At 41.6% G+C, this 26317-nt stretch overlaps 1 protein-coding gene across 6 annotated transcripts in view; it reads right to left on the bottom strand.

Annotated features, from left to right (window-relative positions):
- JHY (junctional cadherin complex regulator) overlaps positions 1-25407 on the bottom strand; it is a gene marked incomplete at its 5' end in the record, with an annotated part of 64185 nt that extends 38778 nt beyond the window's left edge. For all 6 annotated transcript variants that reach the window (XM_079928594.1, XM_079928591.1, XM_079928592.1 and 3 more), the window contains 2 exons: positions 9922-10438; positions 25094-25407. In XM_079928594.1, the coding sequence (XP_079784720.1) occupies positions 9922-10438; positions 25094-25407 (831 nt within the window). The remainder of the gene's footprint in view (positions 1-9921; positions 10439-25093) is intronic.
- Between the last annotated feature and the right edge of the window lie 910 nt (positions 25408-26317).

Below are 26317 nucleotides of genomic sequence, written 5' to 3'. Positions count from 1 at the left end.
ATTTAAATAAAGGTAAAGTTTAATTTTATAGGCAACCAAAAGTTTCACAAACCATGAAATTTAAAACCATGGAAAAGGAGAGTGTCACATCACTTCGATATTAATCTTATCCAATGGGAGGCTAAATTCAAATCAAATGTTCAATAATAAATATATTTATACAGGGCTATATGATTATGCAAAGTGTTCACGTACAGCATCTTATTTGGGCATCTAAATAATCCTGGGTCTGTAGAAGAAGGCAAACATTTGTAACCTCACTCTGATGGGGAAAAACAAAGCTCAGCAAGGTTTTTTTGCATTTACCAAAGGTAATAATTGGCTCTAATAATAACGGGGCTCAAATCTGGTCTTTCAATGCCAAATTCCATTATTTAAGTCAAGAGCACAAGCTCACTAGTCTTTTTTATTTTTTCATTTTGAAAGTGGTAAAATTCTGAACCCCCCCAAAACTATTTAAAAATCACATTCCTTCATAAAAGATGTAGAAAGTGCTTACTGTATGCCAGGCTCTCAGAGTTCAGAGATGAGCCTTTAGGAGCTCAGAGGCATGTAAAGACATACAGACACATACAGTAAATAGTGCAGTGTGGTGGTACGGATTCTACGGTGGGTGTTCAAGGATGAGGGAGGAACTCAGAGAGTCTTCATAAAGATAGGGGATTTTGAGTTGAATCTCAGAAGGAGGCTGAGATTTTCCCAAGCAAACAAGACAGGGAAAAGTAATCCATCAGCCTGGACAGAGGCCCAGGGGAAATACTGGGTTCTGGGAGCTGTGAATTCCCGGAGTACGACTGGAGCATAGGATGCAAGGGAGGAGTGACAAAGGATGAGGCTAAAATGGCAGGAAGGAGCCAGGTCACAAAGGGCCTCGAGTACCACTCTGAGAGTCAGAATTTTATCTTGAAATCAACAGGGACTCTCATTAAGCAGGAGATTGATATCAGATTTGTATCGAAGAAGAACATTTGTGAAGGCAGTGGAGAAGATAGATTTGAAAGAGTTATGATGTGAAATTGCACTTCAAAGTGTCAAATATTCATACGTTCCTTATCACCAAGTGTAAATATTTGAAATACAACTGAGACCAAAGGCAACTATTAAAGAAATATTGCCAACAAGTTGGGTACAAGACTGTAGGGTCCTGTAATCCATGGGGCAGTGTTTGATTGACTGGGGACCCTCAGGAGACAGCATGGTGAGTGTGAGGTGTGTCCACCCCCGTTGTATACAGTCTTTTGGGAGTCACATCATAGAATGGGCTGCAAGAGCCTACAGATGTTATTCTTTTGACAACACTTTGTTCTTATTCTACGTGCAGTCATGTCCCTTTCATTTTGAGACACTGTAGCCTGAAAAAAAAAAAAAAAAACAGCTGTTTAGGAGAACTTATTCCCGGGGTGGATTCCTTTCTCGTGGCTTAAGGAATGACCAGTGGTAATAACAGCTTCCCTTCACTGAGTGTCTGCCACGTGTCAGGAGCTTTGTATAAGCTCTTCCAGTAGCCCTTCAAGGCAGAAATGGACCCCATACAATAGACGAAGAAGATAAGGTTTGAAGAGTCACTTGCTCAAATATCTAGTTGGTGGTACCACCTAGTACACGGAAAAGCCAGCATTTAACCCATGATAGTCTGACTCCCAAACCAGTGTTCTGTTTCAATTTCATCTCTTCTCCCACTATATTGTGTTGCCCCCTAGGAGAGAATGCTGCTTCCAAGGCTGAGGTCCCAGAGCTTACACAGTCTTTTCTTTTTCGTCCATTCACGTTTCAACTCGAATGATATCTCCTCAGAGAGCCCTTCCCCAAGTACCTCGCTAAACATCCCAGTTACACCCTGCTCATTACTTTATTAAAGAAAGTTGATTCAGTATCCTTTGAGATGTTTATCCCTTCCTGAAGTTGTTACATGTCTCCTGTCACCTGACTGGATTTAAGTCCCTTGCAGGCCGGGCTCTGCATGTCTTGTTTTCTGTTACATCCCTGGCACTAAGAAGAGTACCTAGCACACACTGTTGCTCAATAAATGCTTGTTGGCTGAGTTACCTGCTGCCTCAGCAACGGTCTCAAAGATGTGCTGATGCTCAGAATGGGTAGTGGATTCTATATAGGACTTTATATTGTTTAGAAGGCCATAGCTAATTGAATAACCTTTCTATATGCACACTGCAAAGTATCTGTAATTTCTTTAAGAAATTTCAAGGAAAAAACCAGAATAACATGTATGAAGCAATTTCTGAGCCTGTACTAAATTTCGCCTTCATCAGCCTTCAAAGTCACATTAGAATCAAGATAGAAAGGTAGCTCAGGACTTCCCTGGTGGCGCAGTGGATAAGAATCTGCCTGCCAATGCAGGGGACACAGGTTCGAGCCCTGGTCCAGGAAGATCCCACGTGCCGTGGAGCAACTAAGCCCATGCGCCACAACTACTGAGCCTGTGCTCTAGAGCCACGAACCACAACTATTGAGACCACGTGCCACAACTACTGAAGCCCGCATGCCTAGAGCCCGTACTCTGCAACAAGAGAAGCCACCGCAATGAGAAGCCCGCGCACCGCAATGAAGAGTTGCCCCCGCTCACCACAACTAGAGAAAGCCTGCACGCAGCAACGAAGGCCCAAACGCAGCCAAAAACAACAACAAAAAAAGGTAGCTCATTGTTGAAGAGACAGTTTCCTTTAATGGTAGATCATAAATTGACTCAAATTCTAGTGAGTTTCAGACAAATACTTATGGTTATGAAACAAATCATAAATAAAAGTAAGCACTGAATATTCACCAGCGAAGTTATTGGCTGACTGTGATACTTCGCTGCCGTCTAGCGTGTGTTGGTTTTTACATCAGTTCCTTGCCTCACACATCATGTGACTAAGATCTTGCAATGTATTCAAACGTGATTTTTCCAGTGCATTTTAATGTGAGATTAACAGATCTATGAAAAATGGTGAAATGATTGTGGAGAAATTGAATTTAAAAATTAGTGGTTCTACTCTGAGCCATTATTTTCAAGCAAAAGTGCAATTCAGGTGACCCTGAGCAATCAGGGGGGTGTAAAGTTACCAGGGTTCCTACAAAACATTGTATATTCTAAACATATAAGCATGGTTCAAAAATAAGAGATATGGAAGGATATAAAGTGAAAAGTTTTGCTCCCACCCTACTCCCCCTCCAGCCTCTTACAATTAACCACCTATGTATCTTTTCTCACTTTTTTTTTTTTTTTTTTTGCGGTACACGGGCCTCTCACTGTTGGGGCCTCTCCCGTTGCGGAGCACAGGCTCCGGAGGTGCAGGCTAAGCGGCCATGGCTCACGGGCCTAGCCGCTCCGCGGCATGTGGAATCTTCCCAGACCGGGGCACGAACCTGTGTCCCCTGCATCAGCAGGCGGACTCTCAACCACTGCGCCACCAGGGAAGCCCTACTAGAGCCATCTTACAGAAAAAACAGAACAAACCTTTTGGCCAATCCAATAGTTCCCTGTGCTATACAGTGGGACCTTGTTGTTTATTTTATATATAGTAGTTGGTATCTGCTAATCCTAAACTCCTAATTTATCCCTCTCCCACCCCCTTTCCCCTTTGGTAACCATAAGTTTGTTTGCTGTGTCTGTGAGTCTGTTTCCGTAAGTAAGTTCATTTGTGTCACATTTTAGATTCCACATATAAGTGATATCATATGGTATTTGTCTTTCTCTTTCTGGCTTACTTCACTTAGTATGATAATCTCTAGTTGCATCATGTTGCTGCAAATGTGGCATTATTTTGTTCTTTTTTATGGCTGAGCAGTATTTCATTGTATATATGTATTACCTCTTCCTTATCCATTCATCTGTCGATGAAGATTGTTTCCATGTCTTGGCTATTGTGAATAGTGCTGCTGTGAAAGTAGGCGTGCATGTTTCTTTTTGAATTATAGTTTTGTCTGGATATATGCCCAGGAGTGGGATTGCTGGAACATATGGTAATTCTGTTTTAGTTTTCTGAGGAACCTCCATACTGTTTTCCACAGTGGCTGCACCAACTTACATTCCCACCAAAAGTGTAGGAGGGTTCCCTTTTCTCCACACTCTCTCTAGCTATTTGTAGACTTTTTAGTGATGGCCATTCTGACCAGGGTGAGGTGGTACCTCACTGCAGGTTTTTTTTTTTTTTTTTTTTTTTGCGGTACGCGGGCCTCTCACTGTTGTGGCCTCTCCCGTTGCGGAGCACAGGCTCCGGATGCGCAGGCTCAGCAGCCATGGCTCACGGGCCCAGCCACTCCGCAGCATGTGGGATCTTCCCGGACCGGGGCACGAACCCGTGTCCCCTACATCGGCAGGTGGACTCTCAACCACTGGGCCACCAGGGAAGCCCCTGTATACACTTTTATACAACTTTAGCTTCTCTTTTAGTAATAATAAATCCTGATAGGTTGTCCATCCATAATGGTTCATGAAGAACATCTCTCTTTTTTTAATAGCTACAGTGTACTCTGTTATATGAAATACTATAATTTACTACACATTCCCCAAATGATAGACATCTGGGTACTTTCTAATCTTTTGCTATTAGAAAGGAGGACGAAATGAATGATTTTGTTCAAGGGTTATTTCAAAACTGCACACATATAACTAGGATACATTCCTGGGAGTGGAAGATGTTGGGTCAATTTAAAAAATAATAATTACTAACATGTATATAGTGCTTGCTATAAGCCAGGCATTGATTTAAGCACTCTCCATATGTTAACTCATTTAATCTTCTTAATAATCCTTTGAGGAAGGTACTAGTATTATCTCCATTTTAAAGATGAGGTTACTGAGGCACAGAGAGGTTAAGCAACCTGCCCCAGGTCAGATGGCTAGCAGGTGTCAGTGGCAACCAACCTGGCTTGAAAGCCTATACTCTTGGCCATTATGCTTTGCTTTCTCAAGGAGTGTATGTAGTATTTGTATTTTAAGTAGATATTAACAAATTGTCCCCCATACTAGTTAATCCAATTTATTCTCTCATCAGCTTGACTATACTTTTTTGCCCAGAGGTAAACTGGGCAAAAACTGGGAATTTTGTTGGTTTAATTATAGATGAAAAATGGAATCCCAATGTAGTATTAACTTGGATTTCTCTTATAATGACCAAAGTTGGATATCTTTTCGTATGTTTAATAGCCATATGTATTAACTTTTCTGTGAATTATCTATTCATATCTTTTGTGAATTTTTATATTGGGATATTGGTCTTTTTCTTATTGATTTCTAGGAGCTCTTTATATATTAGAGCTATTAGTGTTTTGGCTGTGATATGAATTAGAAATATTTTTTCTAGTTCTTTATATTTTGGCTTTCTTATGCCTTTTTTCTTGCAGAAGCTTTTGATATTTATGTATAGTTGACCCTCAAACAAAGTGGGGGTTAGGGGCACTGACCCTCCACGCAGTTGAAAATCTATGTATAACTTTACAGTCAGCCCTCCATATCTGTAGTTCTGTATTTGTGAATTCAACCAACTAAAGATCGTGTAGTACTGTAGTATGTATTTTTTAAATAATCCACAAATAAGTGGACCTGTACAGATCAAACCCATGTTGCCCAAGGGTCAACTGTAGTCAAATCTATCAGTCTTTTGTAGATTTTGGACCTCAAATCGGGTCCTACCTTTATCAAATCACAATATCAGATCATATATTCTCACACTAATTTGGTTCTATTTCTAGACTTTCTATTCTGTTCTTCTATTTTTCTGTCTGTTTATGCATTAAATATTACCCTACTATTTAATTACTGAGGCTTAAAATATACTCTGTTATCTAGTGGGGCTAGATTTTCTCATGACTCTTAATTTCCAGAGCTTGCTTTATCATTCTTTTTTTTTTAAATTTATTTTATTTATTTTTGGCTGCATTGGGTCTTCATTTCTGCACGTGGGCTTTCTCTAGTTGCAGCGAGCGGGGGTTATTCTTCCTTGTGGTGTGCGGGTTTCTCATTGCAGTGGCTTCTCGTTGTAGAGCACGGGCTCTAGGCAAGCGGGCTTCAGTAGTTGTGGCATGTGGGCTCAGCAGTTGTGGCATGCGGGCTCAGTAGTTGTGGCATGCAGGCTCAGTAGTTGTGACTCACGGGCTCTAGAGCCCAGGCTTAGTAGTTGTGGCATATGGACTTAGTTGCTCTGCAGCATGTGGGATCTTCCCGGACCAGGGCTCGAAGCCATGTCCCCTGCATTGGCAGGCGGATTCTTAACCACTGCGCCACCAGGGAAATCCCTGCTTTATGATTCTTGCCTGTTTTTTTTAATGTGAACTTTTCAAGTTTTATTTCTTTTAAAAGGTTCACATTTTTTACCGGGATGTTGTGAACTTCTTAGACTTTCAAATCTTCCCAAATACAGTACACTGCTTAAGACCCTGTCTGATTCAACTGGGCATGGAGGCTTGCAACAAAATGATATATTAAAAAGCTGGGTTTTCTTGGCCATGTAATGGTAATTGACATTTATTCATTTATTGAACAACAGAGGTCATTTATCCTTTCAGTATTTCTAGTTTTAAGGTATTTGTCATCTCTTTCAAAGAAATGAGTCGGGGAAAACAGACTTTCAAATATGAAAACCTTCCAGGTGGATGCTGCCTAATATAAAACAGCCTCCAAACCTGCCACCCCAACTTCTTACCTCCCACCCTCCAAATCAACACAATAATCCGATCCGCCATTGCAAACATCAAGGGTCAATGGGTACTGACTGACACAGTTGTTACTGTAGGTTTCTGAAAAACCCTTTATGTTTTTTCTGTGTGGTCCAAGCACCAACAGCCTTGGCATCACCTGGGAGCTTGATAGAAATACAGACTCTTGAGTCTCACCCCAGATTTACTGGATCAAAATCTGTATTTTAACGAGATCCTCAGGGCGTTCATGAGTATCTTAAAGTTTGAGGGAAAAAAGGATCAGTGGTTCTTAAAGTGTTGGCCTGGTAGCAGAAGTGGCGTCCCCTGGAACCATGTAGAAAATTCAAATCCCTGGGCCCTACCCTACCCCTACTGAATCAGAAATCCTTGGGTTAGGTCCAGGAACATGCCCTCCCGATGATTCTGATGTTTGAGAATCACTGCTCTAGATCAGTCTTAATGAAACACGAGGAATACCTGGGGAGCTTTGAAAGCTCCCCATGATTACAGTGTACCCCAGATGACTTAAATTAGAGTTTCAGGGCTGCAGGCCAAGGAACCAGTATTCTTTTCATTTTCCAGGTGATTCCAACGTGAAGCCAAGGACAAAAGCCACTGCTCTAGTCTGGAGCAATGCTTCTCAAAGCTGGCTTCATGTTAGAACCACTTGAGGATCTTTAAAAAAAAAGATCGGGATCTCACCCAGCTATGTAAACTGGTCTGGGTAGAGCTGAGAATCACTTTGGGTTTTTTTCTCTGATGAATCTAATATCCAGCCAGAATTTCAAACCACTGCTCTAGAAATACCGTTTCTCCCACATAAACTTCAAATCACAGTAAAGAGAAGGAGATGGTAAATAGTTTGGAGGTGACGGAAGACAGATGCGTTGCATTTCCCATGTACTTACTGAGCCCTTACAATGTGTTAGGCTAATTACCATGAAGACTAAAAATAAATACAATGCATAGTTCTTGCCCATCAGGGGACGTATAATCTGCACTGGTAGAAAAACCTGCACATACTGCATATATAAATAATGATTTGAAAGGAACACATTCCACGCTACTGACTATAATTCAATAAACAAGTTATACCTATCATTCTATCATTGTAAGGTCAAACTAATTTGTATTCTTTTTTAAAAGAATAGAAGTAGAATGAAGGAAATATAGGTTGGAAAATGGTGAAGAAACAATTTTGAATATAATTAGCAATCAGCCCTTAAACATTTGAACCTGGAGAAAGTGGTGGACAAGGTCAATGGCCACTTCAAAGAATAATTCACAAGCTTAAAGACTGGGCAAGCCTAAAATACTTTAAAGTTTCCTCCTTGGCATAATGAGAAGAAAATTATGCTATGGAATCACTGGCAACACACCATGATATTGTTTGTAAATTAAGTTATAACTATTAAGAAAAATTAGCAATTACAAAATCAACGAGTTTATAGTAAATCTTTTTTCACTTTTATTATTAGAGATATAACTAATTTTTTTGGCCTCACTATTTGCCTCTTCTCTTTTGAGAACACATTTAAAAATAAAGGAAAAATATTGTCCTAGTCTAGGAGAAATTATTGGCTATAAACAGTTTTCACAGAATTTATATTTTAAAATGAGCAACCAAGCAAAATTCAAAATTTCACAGAAGTTTTATGGAAAAGTACATTAACAACTAAAACTGAGTCAAAAATGTAAAAAATTCTGTTTGAAGTCAGCTAAGTATTCATTTTGATAATCAACTAAATATACACACCCATTCCTTTGTTTTATTATTAGTTACAAAGGCAAGGATGTGACATAATCTTTTAAGACCATATAAGGAGTTTCTCAATTAAGAAGAAAAAATCACAAATGTTCACCCACCTCATCCCTCTTGTTCTATCAGGAAATACTTACAGGTTAGAACAGGTGAGAGTACTCTACACAGCATCAGTTTGAATTTGGGAGAGGTCTAAGGGCATGCTTATTTAATGTAATAACCTCTCCTTCATATTTGAAAATGATCCCGCATTAGTGGGTGATGAATTTCAAGTTGTCTCCTCAATAAGGGTGGTGGATGCACTGATCCAGCCAGTTTTCCCATGTTCACGAACATATCAACTAGGAAGTGGGCAGATGTGATCTTTATGTGCACCCATGAAATAGAACTAAGTTTACTGGCTCCAACAGGCTTTTTTTTTTTTTTTTTTTCTGTTTTTTGGCCGTGCCGCACAGCATGCAGGATCTTAGTTCCCCCACCAGGGATCGAACCTGTGCCCCCTGCAGTGGAAGCGGGGTGTCTTAACCACTGGACCACCAGGGAAGTCCTCCAACAGGTTTTTTTTGTTTTGTTTTGTTTTGTTTTTGAGGTTTTTTTTTGCGGTAGGCGGGCCTCTTACTGTTGTGGCCTTTCCCGTTGAGGAGCACAGGCTCCGGACGCGCAGGCTCAGCGGCCATGGCTCACGGGCCCAGCCACTCCGCGGCATGTGGGAACTTCCCAGACCGGGGCACGAACCCGTGTCCCCTGAATCGGCAGGCAGACTCTCAACCACTGTGCCACCAGGGAAGCTCCCTTCCAACAGGTTTTGAATCCATCATCTGGGATAGAATATACCCTCAAAACGATCAGATGAGAAAGGGATGGCACTTATTATTATTCCAATTTTATAGATGGGGAGACTAAAGTTTGTAATGGTATCACATCATTTGCACAGGATAAAAGACGGTACAGTGATCATCAATGGAAAGATAATAGAAAGATAATAGGATCGACTGGAAAATAAAAGAAAAATACTCATGTTGTATCCTGCCCTCCTTGCACCACCACCCAATATGTACACAGAATCTAAGTTGAGAATCACTCCTGTAAGTGAGCTGCTGTTATTGATATGAGTGTGTCATTGCACCTCCAATGTACTGGAGGAACTTAATAGGGTTGAAAACCAGTGCCTTAGTGGGAACAAAGGCAACCAACATAGGGGATCAAACTCTCAGCCCTGTATTTTATCTAATGGAGCATACAGTTAAAAAGAAAATTCTACGGTTCCTTGAATAGAAACATTTTGAATATAATAATTGAATTACAGCACTGTAAGCCATTGACGGCTTTTATTTTGCTCTTAAGACTTTGTGGGATAATTCCCTTGATTCTTCAAAGAGGGGCGAGGGACACGGAGTTCATTTTACTCAGCCAGGTGGTTACAATGACGTCACCATCCCAGAGGAAGTGATACCTGGCCATTTCAAACAAAGGCAAATTCCAGTCTAGTGCTCAGAAGGGATTTTTAGGTGGCTGCTACATACCTGTTCTGGGTGAGTTTCCCGCCTTTTTTTATTGTGAAGTTGAAGATAAGAGTCCGTTTTCGGAGTGCGTAATCCCAAAGTCAGTTTGTTTTTTTCCACAAAATACTGTTTGGACTTCCTTCGCCGAGGGCCGTGTGATCCCGGCAGGAATACCTCACTCTGTGAACTTGAACTCTTCAAGTACTGAGAGAGGTTGCTGGACTTCTCCGGGTCACTGCTGCTCAGCACTGAAAATGGCCCGCTGCGATGGGCACCATGTTCGTAGTTTGGGCTTAAAAATTCACTCCCAAGTAAGGAGGCTGTGCTCGGTGGGCTCTTCTTCTGTTCACCTTTCCCCCCTGAGAATTCCATCGAAGTCTCCTTGGAAGGGTAAAGTGGATTCAAAGTCAGATTTTCTGCAGAGCTGTCCACAGACTCTGGCAGTGCTTCCACAGCCAACAACTTCCTTTGCTCTTTTTTCCTCTTCCAATTTGGGTCATAGCGCAGGTCTGAGTATTTGTCTTCTATGGGTTGTTGACTGCCCAAAGCAGAAAAGAAATGTCAAGTCCTTTATCCAAACAGATTTACTCGTTCTCTTTAGCTGATCATCTTATTCAAAATCAATCTCCATCTTTCTCCTACAATTTTCCTTTTACCATCTACATGGGAAAGACACATCCCAGGCTCAAATTAGACCTACACACTACACATAAGGGCAAAAAGTCATAATTATCTAAGTTCATTGAAATATGGAATCAAAATGGGGGATGGGGACTTCCTTGGTGGTGCAGTGGTTATGAATCTGCCTGCCAATGCAGGGGACACGGGTTCGAGTCCTGGTCCGGGAAGATCCCACGTGCTGCAGAGCAACTAAGCCCGTGCGCCACAACTACTGAGCCTGTGCTCTAGAGCCCGCGAGCCACAGCTACTGAGCCCACATGCCTAAAGCCCGTGCCCCACAACAAGAGAAGCCACCGCAATGAGAAGCCCCTGCACCCCAATGAAGAGTAACCCCCACTGGCTGCAACTAGACAAAGCCTGTGCACAGCAACGAAGATCCAACGCAGCCAAAAATAAATAAATAAATAAATTTATTTTTAAAATTTAAAAAAATCAAGTGTACAATTCAGTGATTTTAAAAAAATGGGGGATGGTTAATTTATATATGCTGGAAACAAATGTCTATAATGTTAAACCAGTAAATGGCCTTGATGCAAAGAATGCTGTTACTTAAGACACACCATAAGTTGAATAATTACCAAGCTGCTGAAGATAAAATGGATTTCACACTTAGCTAGTGATCTACACATGTAGCTGTTTATCTGGGAAGGGAAATTCGACTGTTGCCTGAACAATGACTCAGTCTGAGCCATTCGTGGGAGGAAAGCAAGACTTATCCCAACTGAATACCTACATAGGTTCATCCTCCTGTATCAGTGATTTTTACTTGTGACTTCATTTCGTCTTTGTAGATTTTATCAAATGTGCTACAGAAAGATCCCTAACTTTTGGAATCAGATGGTGCCTCTGAAAGCTCTCAGTTTGTACTCTCTTGGTCAAGTCTATGTACACAAAACTCAGTAGACAGGTCAGTGTGAGCTTTAAGCTGTAGACAGCCCTATCTGAATAAAAGGTTAAGCACAGGGTCCAGCCCGAGGGGAGTGAACTGGTCTGTCATCAGTACATATGACTCCAAATAAAGTCCTCCCTTTTCTCTGTGACGATCTCAATTTGCAAAGTACCTCCTAGTCTTAACCAAAAAGGAAAAAAAAAAATGCTGGTAATATGGCATATTTAATGGCTGCTTTGATCTTCAAAAGCTAAATGGGAGAGATTTTCCTTCCTTGGTACAGTAGATGCAATCCTCTAATCAAAAAGAAAATGTAAATCATCTGGGCTTTTTATGCTATTTGATATTCCCGTTTATAGAGGACATAATTTTATGCTGGGTAAACAAACTAATGGTGCCCCTAATGTTAATTTCGTCTTCTTAATGTGGACCTAGAATTCTTTGATTTGATGTAAAGCAAAAACTAGAGCAGAAAGCCCCAACTCCTATGTCTTGCTTAATTGTCACTTTGAATTTTTAGTGTCTTTTTTTTTTTTTTTGGCTGCGCTGCGAGGCTTGTGGGATGGGATCTTAGTTCCCCGACTGGGGATTGAACCCGGGCCACGGCAGTGAAAGCGCTGAGTCCTAACCGCTGGACTGCCAGGGAATTCCCCTTGTCACTTTGAATTTTTAGTTTGCATATTAAGACAGAAAACTTCTTGGGATAGGCTTCTCTTCCTTTTCCACCAAGGGAAGAAAAATGATATTCTCCTCCAGCAAAGTGCCTGAATGGAGATGGTCCACGTTTGTCAGGAAATTGACATCAAACCGTGCAACTCCCCACTCCTGAAACTCCACAGGGCTGCCTGCCTCTGAGGCTTTGAGGAGGTTTCTCCATGTGATGTCCCCTCATGTGAACTTACAGGAGTTTTGGGCCCTGCCTTTCACTTGGCTCTAAGGGTCACTGGGCATGTAGTGTCCCAGGGGCAGGGAGGGGGCCAGAAGGGCATAATCTAGATTTGGGACTGGACAGACCTGGGCTTAAGTTCTGGGTTTGCCACTACCTATCTGTGCATCAGCTGGCAAATCATGTCACCTCCGAGCTGGTTTCTGTCATCTGTAAGTAGGGATCAATTATATTTGTTCTGTTTATTTCTCAAGGTTGCATAAAATCAAAATGAGACAATATAGCTTACTTCATGTTCTGTATTTGTGCTTATTTCACTTTTCACTATGGCAACCACATCTTCTCACCTGGTTAAGGTCCTGGGCAGCAGGGACAGAGGGTTATCCTTCCTTCCCTAACCTCTACCCTGTGCTATGGGCAGAAGAGGCAACAAGTGATGCTTCAATCAATAACTGGGCATTAGATATTTATTTTATTTTATTTTTATTTAGATATTAAAAAAAAACCAACAACAGTAAATTAGAATCTAAACATGCAGAAAAACTTCCTGCATTGGACCAAATCAGTGAATGATTTTAGGGCTTATCTTGTGCTGCATTAAGTGTAAGGTTCAGCAGTGGTTGTTTAGATGGGGAAGAAAAGATGAAAGTACATCTTCAAGTAAATAAAGATATAAAGATTTTTTGAAATGAAGAAACATGCCATTTCCCATATCTATGATATATTGAAAGGAAAAAGTGAGCCTAACTCTCCTCGTTCATTCATTCACTTGATTCGACAGAATTTAACTTTCCTCATGCATTTGCTCGTTCACTGATTCTGTATTTATTGAGCACATACTAAGTTAGGGGGATACAGTGGTGAGCCCACAGCCTAGTGGGGGATACAGACCAGGAAATGAGCTATTTGTGATTAGAGTGATGAGTGGCCATCAGGGCTCAGGAGGGACATCCAATCCCATCTTGGGGGAAAGGGCAGCTTTCTGAAGGAAGTGATGGCTTAGCTGAGACCGAAGGCTAAGAAGGGCAGGAAGTGTAAGCCAGGCTGAGGAAACAACACGTAAAAAGGAATGGAGGGGAGAGAGAACATGGGGCTTTCAAAGAACAAATTCTAGGGCTTCCCTGGTGGCGCAGTGGTAGAGAGTCCGCCTGCCGATGCAGGGGACACGGGTTCGTGCCCCGGTCCGGGAAGATCCCACATGCCGCGGAGCGGCTGGGCCCGTGAGCCATGGCCGCTGAGCCTGCGCGTCCGGAGCCTGTGCTCCACAACGGGAGAGGCCACAGCAGTGAGAGGCCCGCGTACCGCAAAAAAAAAAAAAAGAACAAATTCTACGTGGATAAAAGGGAACGTGGGAGGATTAGAACTCAGGGTTGAGCAGAGGTGAAATCTTGAAGGGCTTTGTAAACTCTGTGAAGGGTTTGGCTTAACTACATTAAACTGAGAGTTTGGATTTATTTAATTAAGTAAAAATCATTTAATTAGCAAAGATGTTATAGTAAGACAAATACTTTCGGATAGGCAAAGTGATGTTTTTGGAAAGGATTATGTACAGAGGCCATATGGTTTTTGGGGGCAAAGTTTCAGAACAGGTAGCCCTGTCCTCTGCACTGTTTAGAGCAGGGGTTGGCAACCTTTAAAAGTAACACAGGGCTTCCCTTGTGGCACAGTGGTTGAGAGTCTGCCTGCCAGTGCAGGGGACACGGGTTCGGGCCCTGGTCCGGGAGGATCCCACATGCTGCGGAGCGGCTGGGCCCGTGAGCCATGGCTGCTGAGGCTGCACGTCCGGAGCCTGTGCTCCGCAACGGGAGAGGCCACAAGAGTGAGAGGCCCGCGTACCGCAAAAAAAAAAAAAAAGTAACACACGTTGTTGGAGCCCACTGTCTTGCTGCTTTTCTGGGTGGGTTGTAGAGTGCTGGCTTTGGGAAGATAGCACATAGCACACACTACTTACTACGTGCTGATCTAGGGAAAGCTTACAGCGACTCTCTAGTTTTCTCCTTACGGCAACCCTATGGGGAGGTGCTATTATTATGCCCATTTAATAGATGAAGAAACAGGCTTCTGTCACTTTTCCAAGGTCACAGAGCTAATACGTGGTGCAGCCAGGATATAGACCCTGGCAGTTGGCCCTGGGATCTGGCTCCTGTCCAGTAACTCGCCCTGTATCACACAGCCAATCCCAGAGGTGGTGGTGAAGCAGGTGTTGTTGCAGGGCCTGCCTTAGGGGAGTTAGTGAATCGATCGGTCAGTCAGTTGGCCAGTCAACAAATATGTACTGAGTGGCTCCCCAAGTCCTAGGCACTGGAGGTGAGCGGTGAGTGAAACAGAAACAGGCGGATGGACTGGCTGCTGACTGAGGAAGACAGGCGGACGGATCCATGCACCAACAGTACAGAAGTACAGAATGTTATGGGCATTTAAACTAGGAGGACAGACCTTGTTTATCAATGAAAATATGTTGACCTCTTATTTCCAGATCCAACTGCTAGATGATATCTCGAAGTTCATTCCAACTCTCTTGTTCTGTGATCCTATGATGAACTCACAAGAGTCGATAAGCGAGGAATGCCCACTCTTTTTAACAACTAGGTAGTCTTTGATGATGGAAGGAAATGGAGTCTCTGACTTCCATCTCTGCAGTTATACTAAGAAAACTGGCACTCACACTGGTCACCAGACTTAACTAGCATTAGTTGATGATGGCATGATGTCCACAGTCAGGGCTATAGACACCCCTCAGTCTCATGGAATAAATGGTATGGAATATTTTGGTTCTGAGAAATGGTACCGTAGAAAGTCAAAGGATGAGGGTCCTAGAATCAGACTGCCTGCGCTCAATTCCTGGTGCCACCAGTTGCCGTGGGAGTGTGGGCAAGTTATTGTTCTTCTCTGTGCTTCAGCTCCTCATCAATAAAATGAGGATAATAATAGTACCTACCTAAAAAAAAAATCATAGTGCCTACCTCATAGTCGTTGAGAGTATTAAGCACATTTATATACGTATATATGTTTAGAACTATGTTCTTGGCATGGAGTAAGGAAGGTCTCAGGAAGGGCCGGTTATAAAAGCACATGCCAACGAGCTCCATCTCTGGTCTTTGCTTGCTGTGTGTTGTGTTCTGTCACCAGGATACAACACTGGTGTGTACTATGCTTCCTCCTGATGGATCTCAAGGGATTCTTCTCTCCCTAGGGCTTAAGTTATTTCCAGGACACAAAGTTGTCTCGTGACGCACTAAGTGGGACCTTAGTGGCCTGAAAGAATGAACACTTATCTTTAAAAATCCAATTTTTTTTTTACCACGACCTAGGCAGCATGGAGAATCTGTTTGAACTATAATTTAGGAAATGGGATTAAGAAATGTCAGTGTTTCCACATGATGAGATATTTTAAGAACTGCTGGAAGATGATGAGCAAGATAAAACTGGGAGAATTCAATTACTTTAGACCTTCAGAAAGAGCCGTAATTTCCAGCCTCGACAAATTGCCATGCTTAGATGCCCGCGGAAGCAATCTCACACGCCCTGGGGAAGACGGACATTTTAAGTGAAACCTGGAAAATACAGAAGGGTTTGAAACAAATCAGACATAATGAGCTGCTCTGGCTGCGAAAGATGCTTTTGAACCAATCGTTTGAAGAGACACTCTAATAATGTGTATTTACAAGATGAGAATCGGAAAGTGTGGCTCTTCTAAGAGCTTTAATGACACTGTACCGTGTACACCTGCCATGATTATCTTAAAACATCCCCCTTTCTTCCCTTTCTGATGGAAACCATGTGTTGAGACAAATGGGAGTTTATGTTTTGCAAACTATCGAGCATGGAAAGCTGTAATACTCCACAGAAACAAATCTAATGGTTGAAATAGAACATGATACTAAAGAACCCCATTGTTCTGAGCTTGTGTGCGGAGAAGCTCAATTGTGTTGTGTGGTCCAGGTCAACACACTGGAACAAAATGAGTGTGAAGTGCTCCTTCATCAGTAATCTTGTGCACACAAAACACATACCTCATTTCCTCCCCATTTGATAGGAAGTTTACACAGACAATGAGTATACAATGCTTTTGTTGCTGTTCAGACAACAGATGCCAGGTCTGCCCTTCAGATGCCCAGGTTAGAAATGGATGCAGAGAGGAAGGGGAGGGTGGTCTCATATGCATATGCCATCCTATCTGCTGGCTCTAATGGACCATATTTGAGCATGACTGTGACAACTTCATCCAAATAAAATCAAATCTCCATTTGACGAAGAGCCTCATATTCAGTTTAGTATTCAATCAAAAAATTACTAAAATTAGAGCATGTTTCTAGTACAATGAACATCCTTTGCACTCACAGGAAAATATTCAATAACTGGCCATTTTGCCTGTCGAGGAGGTGAATAAAAGCATTGCTATTAATCATTTAGCAGTTATTTATTTGCCACTTTAAGTAGGCAGTTAAATTGAAACTGCACATGTTATTATTGATTTAGGTTTAATTTAATCCTTTTAAACAGAACAATTATTCCCAATTTATATGCCATTAAATCTTTTATGCATATGAACAGCAAATTCAATTTCTGTTTAAGTGTAAAGTGTTTTTTGTGTTTTTTGTGTGTTTTTTTTTAAGTGTAAAGTTTTTAATGCTTCTTTAAGGAGCTATAAAACTGACAATTGTTTCCAAGGATTTCTGAGTTCTGTGTTCATCTTAATCTTTTTATCAACAGCTTTTAAGTAAATAAATCCAAAGGATTAAAAAATCACTTTTGCAAGTATGAAATAAAATGGTTCCACAAGTATACTGAAATGCTTTGGGGAGGCTATTTAAAACCCAGAAAATTTCATTTAATGCAGGCATTTATTCTGCTAAAAATATTAAACATCTTAATAGAAGAAAGGTAGTTTAATGAACCGAAGGCCAAAGACTGTCTTTAGAAATACACTCAGGTGAAGGGACTGGATTGTTAGCTGGTGAATTTTATTTACTGCAATTATAGAGTTTAGATAATTCCAACTAAAGTCCCTCTTTTTTTCTTTTTGACAACAGGTTTATGGCTGCAAAATAACCAGATATTTGCCCCAAGTTCTTATTAGTGCCAGTCTTGATTCAAGGACAATCTGAGTGTTAAATGAAAATAAATTATCTTAAGAGGGCGTGTTAGTAATTGCAATGTAAAATTCTAGTACCTCATTTCTAATTAAGATTATCTTATGTGAAACAAAGGCTGCATCTTCACAAGGGAAATGCTGTATGACACAGAACCTATTTAGAAACATAATTCCCCTCGTTCAGTGAGAGTTTACAGTGCTCAAGCCAGACATTTTCTGTGGAAGGCTTGGATATTCTTTTCATTCTCCAGAAACAATGGCTAAAAGCCAGGGACCCAGATTTACATTTCCAGTGCATACACTGTCTTTAGATAGAGTCTCTTGTATTTTAAATGCCAGATATTTACAGCAACAGAATTTCCAGGTAGCTGTGACTTCATGGGAAAAAGCACTAGACAGGTCTTGACACCTGGGTCCTGGTCCAGATTTTGCCACTGTGTGAACTTGGGTGAATATGTTATCCGCTCCAGGCCTCAGGTGTCTCCTTTTACGATAAGGAATAGACTGACCCTGAAGAGTCCTAACAGCTCTCAGAATTCACTAATTTTCAAACTGAATTGGGCCTATCATGCGAAACTCAGCAATGTATATAAGTGTTGGGGAAAAAAACATTTATTTTAAATTCAATCCATTAAAAAATTATAGTAACCAAAGATTTCTACGTTTCTACATTTGTCAGGGAGTAGAAACAGAGGAATACAGTGGAGGTCGTGAATTAAACTATCTCCTTAGTTACTTGGTTACAACCTTCCTAATCCTCTTGCTAAACCTGCAGGATTGCAGGTGACGTAAATTTAAACTACACTTTTTGAGGTTTCAAACTCACTATTGATTTACTTATTTTAACACAGTAATGCATCCCCATTTGGAAATAAGCTAGAAAGGAACTCGTGGTCATCTCCGAGGGCAATAAAATCCCAGGAGTCACAGTGGCTTTAGCATTTCTGGTGGGGACTGTGCCTCTGGTAGACACAGTTCATGCCCAGGCACACGCCTTACTCCCTCCTCTGCTTGTCTGTCACGATGGCACCGTGCCTGCTCTGAGGAGTGCATCAGGGTTTGACTGCTGCACAGTTTGTGAGCAAGTGAGCATAAAACAGCAATGATGGGACTTCCCTGGTGGCGCAGTGGTTAAGAATCCGCCTGCCAATGCAGGGGACAAGGGTTCGAGCCCTGGTCTGGGAAGATCCCACATGCCGCGGAGCAACTAAGCCTGTGCGCCACAACTACTGAGCCTGTGCTCTAGAGCCCGCGAGCCACAACTACTGAAGCCTGTGCGCCACAACTGCCGAGCCTGCACACCTACAGCCCATGCCACAGCTACTGAGCCCGCGTGCCACAACTACTGAGCCTGTGTGCCACAACTACTGAAGCCACCACAGTGAGAAGCCTGGGCACATCAACGAAGAGTAGCCCCCGCTCGCCGCAACTAGAGAAAGCCCGCACGCAGCAACGAAGACCCAATGCAGCCAAAAATAAATAAATTTATATAAAAAAAGACAGCAATGATAATGCCTACGACAAGTCACCTCTCTGCTATGACTATACCCGTGTGATCAGAAATAAATGACCAAAACGCTAGTAGCTATCCCCAAATACCTAGAATTCGGTATATAGTAGAATGTGTTTGAAAGAGGTTGGCCAGCCAATGGCCTTAAATTGAAAATCTACCTAATCAAGACAGTATAAATCAACATGGATGAATGCTGCTAGAAACTAACAGGAATGAGAGTTGACTCCTGGAAGCTCTCAGAATGTTCTTGGTTATACTAGAATATTAGATCTAGCCTCAAGTGTCACATTTACTCTCCCAACCAGAGCAAAAAAACAAAACAAAACAAAACTTTACAACACTTATGAGAGGAAGTAATCTCCCCTCAGCTTAAATATATCCAATGTGTCCTACAAAACAGTCGAGGAAATTAAAATACTGAGTTTTAGTTTTTACTAAGTCTCCCTTTACCCACTTTCTGTTTTGCTTATCCCATACTGCTACTGAAGTCCTAGAAATCATCATTCAATATTTCACTTGATTCTTGTATTATTAAGCAGAAACAACATACAGTGGCCCCTTGGTATCTGCGAGCGACTGGGTCCAGGACAGGCAGGGGATACCAAATTCCACAGGTGCTCAAGTCCCAGAGCCGGCCCTCTGTATCCACGGTTCCACATCCGCTAATTCAACCAATTGTGGATTTTCTACTACTGCAGTACTATTTATTGAAAGACATCCTTCTATGAGTGAACCCGCTCAGTTCAAATCCATTTTGTTCAAGAGTCAACTATATATGAAAGTATTTGAGAGGAAAAATTATATACCACCATAAAAATGAAGATGATTATTCCTGAGTCCTTTTCTTACCTTCAGACAATTCTGAAATTCAGTTCAACTAAGAATACCTTACGTGCCTGTCTCCCACCCAGTAATTTCTGGCACACGGTGGTTTATGAGACAGAACGTGGGATCTTTTGTGAAGGCTACACTTCCCAGGTGATGAGAGAGATCTCAATGAATGAAAACATTCCGTTTCCCAGGAGAGCTGCTGAGGAATACAGGCTCTATGACCTTACTGCCCAGAGTAAAATGCTGTTAGTATTTATAGTATTCTGAGGGCACAGGATCCTTTATACATTTGTATTACTTTACTAAAATTTATAATTTTACATGCATATTTTAATCTGGCCTCAGTTTAGTCCATATTGAAGTCGCTACACCTTTCATTTTTGCTAGAGAGCAAAACTGAATCCTTTATCAGATCAGCCCTTGATCACCTATCTAGATACTTATAATTAGAGGCTCAGATTTTGATGTTAAAAGAGAGTTCATTCAGTTAAATTTCTGGCTCTGCCACTTAGTGGCTACGTACACCTACACAACTTTCAGAGCCTTGGTTCCTAATCTGCAAAATGGGGATAATAATGTCGATATCTAAGAGCCTCTTGTAAGGATAAATGAGATAATATATATCAAGCAAATAGTCCTACAAATGGTAGCTAATTATATTGAAGTATTTTTGTAAATAAGACCTTATCAAACACATATACTAGTTACTGTACTGCTGCTTTCTGGTTTTCTTTTTCTTTAACATATGAGGTTTCAGAAGGCCCCAGAGCTGAAGAGGTTATCTCTAATGCTCTAGGAATTACATTGATCTCTTTCTTCTGAGTGCCGAGTGTCATGGGGCTAGTTCTGGAGTGGGGTTTAAGGATTATCATATGAAGATCCTCTTTCCACTCTTGATTCATTCACTGCAGTCAATGCTGCTCCAATTTCCATTAAGTAAAAGGTTTTCTCTAATCCATATACATCGAACTGTGGCTTGACTTTGCTGAGGAACAAGGGAGTAATTGCTTTGAGGAGCTTCTAGTAACATCAAAACACAAGAGTAGGGCTCAAGTGATTTTGTCAGGCAGCTTTTAAAACGGTTGCCCATAAAAGCAAGAAGAAAGAGATCTTCCGTCTTAAGGCAAGGCTTTGACTAATTATTTTGAACTACAATTCCCAGAATGCCATCTACCTGACAGAAATGAAAGTCTTCTTGAATTTCATACTGAGAGCCTGAGATCAATTTGTCTATTTCATGGCTAGTAAACTACTCAGATCCAAGTAACAATACACCTAAGAAAGGTTTCCAAGGCTAAAGTGAGGCAGAGAAAAGGGGCCAGTAACAAAACACTCGCCTGAAGGATATTTTTGAGGCATTACTTGGCTACATGCTTCAGTTCAGCTTTCCTTTGTAGTACGGAACTGGTCCTGTAAATGTTCAATGTATGAAGCACTGTACAGCCAAGCAATGACTAGGGCTGTAACCCATTCTAACCCTGGGGATTATAGTCTATCATTAAGGATTTCCAAGGCAAATCCGTCCAAGGAAAATACCATTATTTAAGGATCTCTGAATCAGAAGGCCAAGGCCCTAATGATGCTTTTGACTTTGTAAGTATGGTTTTTTTATTTTGAAATATACTGAGTGGTATTTACATTGTCCTTGGGTCAAAAGCAAGGTTAAAGTCAGGTCTCTGAGCCCCACTCAAAGAGGAAAAACTCGACATTGGAGAAATGAGGTCACGTAATGGATCCTTTCCTTGGGTTTCTTCATCGTAAAAGTACAGACAAGAATACCTATCCACCACGAAAGATATTTTTTCCGATGCCCCTCCCACCCCCGTAGTAAATAAAAGTACCATTTATTACCTAGGAGACTGTGACTCTCCTAGATTAGAGCTACAATACAAACATGGTTTAAAGGTCCCCAGCCTTTTTGGCACCAGGGACCGGTTTCGTGGAAGACAATTTTTCCATGGACGGGGGTGGGGGTTGGGGAGGGGGTGTGGTTCAGGCAGTAATGCGAGTCATGGGGAGCGATGGGGGACAGCAGATGAAGCTTCATTCGCTGGCCCGCCGCTCACCTCCTGCTGTGCGGCCCCGGGGTTGGGGACCCCTGGTTTAAAGCATAGAGTCAGACTGCAGGAGTTTTCTGTTCCACCACCCACCCGGTGGAATAAATGGGTATATCATAACTGGTTTCTTTAAGCCTCATTTGCAGTCTACAAGATGGGAGCATTATAGTGTCCACCTGTTGAGGCTGCCATAAGGATTAAATGAGATGATACATGTAAAGCGTTTGGCACAGGGATGGGCTCGGGACAAGCATTCTATAAATGCTATTGTTGTTAGAACCTTAAAGTAATCTGTGCCTTTTCTTGTTCCTTCCAACCCCAGTTCTAAACTGTCACCAAGTCCTATCAGTTCTTTATAAACATAAAGAATTACCTATGAAGTAATTAATTCATAAATTACCTATGAAGTAAATGAATAAAAGATTGCTACGAAGGATATACACTCATATAAGAGTATATGTGGGTTGGGACTTCCCTGGCAGTCCAGTGATTAAGACTCTGTGCTTCCACTGCAGGGGGCGAGGGTTTGATCCCTGGTCGGGGAACTAAGATCCCCCATAACGTGTGGCGCAGCCAAAAAAAAAAAAAAGAGAGTATGTATTGATGTATTGGTTATTCTGAGAGGAAGACGGGGACGGATTTGAGAAGGGGAACCAGGAAACTATCTAGCATTTTATGTTTTAAAATATATATCTGAAACAAACATGGCAATAAGGGTGAGATGGTATTTTTCTCTGTACTTTTCTGTAGGTTAGAATTTTTTCTTGATTAAAAAAACTCAGGGAGTTTCCTGGCGGTCCAGTGCTTAGGACTCGGCACTTTCGTGCTTTCACTGCTGTGGCTGGGGTTCAATCCCTGGTCGGGGAACTAAGATCCTGCAAGCCGCACGGCGCAGCCAAAACACATAAATAAAATAAAAAGTATTTTAAAAAACACCTCAACATCAATAACAAAGCACTCTGACGTTGGGTGACTTTATCTCTGCCGGCTTCATCTTCCTAATCTGTAAAATAGGAATAGCAGCACTTTCTTGCAGGATTACAATGAAGAATTGAGTGAAATTCTTCAAAAGAGATGGCCTTTCAAAAGAGACGTCATTATTGTTATTGTTGTCATTGTAATTATTACCATCTGGTAGTCTCTTTGTCCACTGTGTTTTTACCCTCTAATCCATAATGCACCAGCTTGCAGAATAATCTTCCTTGAACACTGCTTCATCTCACTGCCCTCCCCAAGAACCTGCGTTTTCTCCTCCAGCTGTGCCCAGCCCAGTCCAGTCAGGGGCGGCTGGCTGGTTAAAGCCTCCCTAAGCCCCTCTCTTGCCCCCCAGCTCTATGGCTGCACCTCAGTTATAGCATTTATCACTTATACAGTGGACATACGAAGAGCGCGTTCGTTAAGTCCAATTTGTTAAGTCCAACAAAGTTAGCCTAGGTGCCCAACTAACACAATCGGCTGTAGAGTACTGTACTGTAATGGGGTTATGATACATTCGCATCCTTGAAAGTTTGCAACTTGAAGGTTCGTATGTAGGGGATTTACTGTACTGTGCTGTGAGATCCCCTAAGAAGCAAATGAGCTCGACTCAACTTGACATTTCCAGTGAAAGAGAGAAAGAGGGAAAGACGAAGAAAAAGACTCAGGGCTGGGCTCTCATTCTGGCTCCACACAAGTCTTCGCTGTGACTGCATTCTTGGGACACGTCATCTGAGTTCTGTGTTCCACGTCCTACCCGCGGCGTGGGCTGGGGGCAGTCCACGACAGTCCCCGTCAGCAGGCCCCTCCTCTGTCTACTTTCCCTACACTCAGAACAAATCCTCTGCCATCAAGTGGGGCTCAATGTGCCACACACATTCATTCTAATTCTATTCTTCTTTTCCCAAATCTTACCTAGTCTCCAAAACCCTGCCTGCCCAAGTTCTAGGCCTTCCAATAAACTTTCCTCAATTTACTTTAACCCTAATTAAAAAAACATCTAACACATATAGAACTTACAGTCACTGTTTGAAGCACTTTTTTATATGTATACATAGACTTATTTTAGCCTCACTGTAAGTCTGTGAGGTAACTATTATTACTATCCCATTTTTACTGAGGAGGAACTGAGGCACAGAGAGTTTAATCGGGCTTGGCCAAGGTCACACAGCTAGTCAGTGGCACAGTTTCAACCCATATGGTCTGCTTCAGGTGCTCTGTACTTTACCACCATCCCAAGACCCCTGTCTAATCAATAGCTTTTAACTTCAGTACTCTAGCATATCATTTATATTTTCATTAAAACTGAGTAATATTGTACTCATTTAAATCCTCTTAGATGTTTTGGTGGCTTCTAGCCTAAAGTTAATACCCCATAAGTACTGATTATTAGAAATTAAATCTTTATGTGATTATATAAGCCCAGGAAGGTAGACCTCTCCTGGCTCAGGTAGGCTTCTACCCCCAGAACGTACTTTACTGACAGTGATGGCAATCCTGTGAGAGAAGCAGGCTGGCTCGTTTGACAGATGAGAAAGACTGAAGGGACTTATTTCAAATTATACACTAAACGGCAGTGCCTGGACCAACTCGAGACCACCTGGCTCCAAGTCATGGTATTTGCTAGACCAGGCTTTCGGGGATTTCTCCAGGGTGAGGTCACAGCAGTGGGGATACTTGGAATATGGACAGGAAATGAGCATAAGAAAGGCACATGCCCTTATTATTAATAACTATTCTCGTCTTATGCGTTTTTTTAAAAAATAGAAATGAATGTGACGAAAATCTTGGCTCCGAGCTGTCGTTAGCTGCTTGGAGACCTGTGTCACACACACTACAAAGGTGCTCATTCCAACAGCCTGTCCAGAAACAGACTCACAGACTTAAAAAATAAACTTCTGGTTATCAAAGGGGAAAGGCTGGGGACAGGGATAAATTAGGAGATTGCGATTAACATGTACACACTACTATGTATAAAACATAATCAACAAGGACCTACTTACTGTACAGGGAACACTACTCAATATTCTGTAATAACCTATATGAGAAAAGAATCTGAAAAAGAACAGATATATGTATAACTGAATCACTTGGTTGTACACCTGAAACTAACACAACATTGTAAATCAACTATACTCCAATATAAAAAAAAAAACAAAAAACGAAAACCGAGAGCCTGTCCTAACTTTCACTTGGGACAGTACCAGTAATTATGTAACAATGCCTTTCAGAACCCACTGTTTTCTGACACAAGCCAATTCCTTACCTGTTCTTCGCACCAGCATCTTGGGTATGGAGGTTTCTCTGAGCTGCTTTTCTGCTTGCTTCCTCTTCCGTCTCACTCAAGTTCTCCTCCTCTAAGCTGTCAGGCTCCATGTCGTTGTCCTGAATTTGGTCTTCAAGTTTAGACTGGGACTTGATCTCTTGAGTGACGCTTTCTGAATCAGATTCCAAGGAGTCTCTTGAAATCAAATGTAAGTCTTCTTTCTTAAAAGGTGGCTCTGTGGACTGGACCTTTAAGTTGGTGTGATGAACAGGAGACAGAATAGAGCGCTTGGGAATTAATTTACGATGAATCATCTTGAGAAAATACAAAAATGAACAGGGATACTCTTGTGGATGGCAGCAGCTGGCTGAATGTTTAAAGTCGTGGTTCGCAAAAGAATTTGCCTAAAAAAATTATATTTATGTTACTCTGTGACTACTGAAATCTCTTTAATTCCAATGTTAATCAAAAAATTAAGTAAGAGAAACTTGTTATTACCTGCAGGCTTTTGTATGCCCCCTTTTGTGTGTATGAGAAAGGTCTATTGGAAAAACTATTATGTTTTTCTCTCTACAGAAACACATCTGATGTAGAGCTCATAAACAGTCTGAGTAATCAAATGCAGCTTTATTGAGAAAATTAAATGACTGGATTCCTTTTTTGAGCTTCCAAGGGCCTGTTACAGATAAGCCCGGACAAAGCGAAATGGCTAATTAGGGACAGTACTTCAATGCCTTATTTCCAAGACCCAGGGCACTGACATAAATATGCCATGTTCAGTAGAGTAAAACAGGTTCAGGGTCTGCCTTTTGGAAAATAAAGGAGGGGGAGAGAAGTAGAGTATGGTTTCCACAGTTGGAACTGTAAAACTGATGGAAGCTGTTTTGCTCCTAAACCTATATTGGCTGACTCTATCATTTGGAAGATTTTTTGATACCCAGATTGCTGTTAGGTAGGAATGTGTAATTTAGGTGGACATTACATAGAGATCAACCTCAGCTCAGAGGAAAAAACAAAAAACCCATGATAATGATTAAAACTGTTCAACAAAAGATTTGGTGGCCTTGTGAATTCTGCCATTCAGTGATTCATAGCAGAGGCTGGGTGTCCACCTACCTGAATGGAATGCAGTTCTGGGGAATGCTGGGTGGGTGAAAGATTGGCCTGAATAACAGCTCGGGTCCCTTGTAACTAGCTTAAGAGTATGATTCCAAGTGAGCCCTC

This window comes from Stenella coeruleoalba, assembly GCF_951394435.1.
Source record: "Stenella coeruleoalba genome assembly, chromosome: 8".
NCBI lineage: Eukaryota > Metazoa > Chordata > Mammalia > Artiodactyla > Delphinidae > Stenella > Stenella coeruleoalba.
This window is presented reverse-complemented; position numbering and strand designations above follow the sequence as displayed.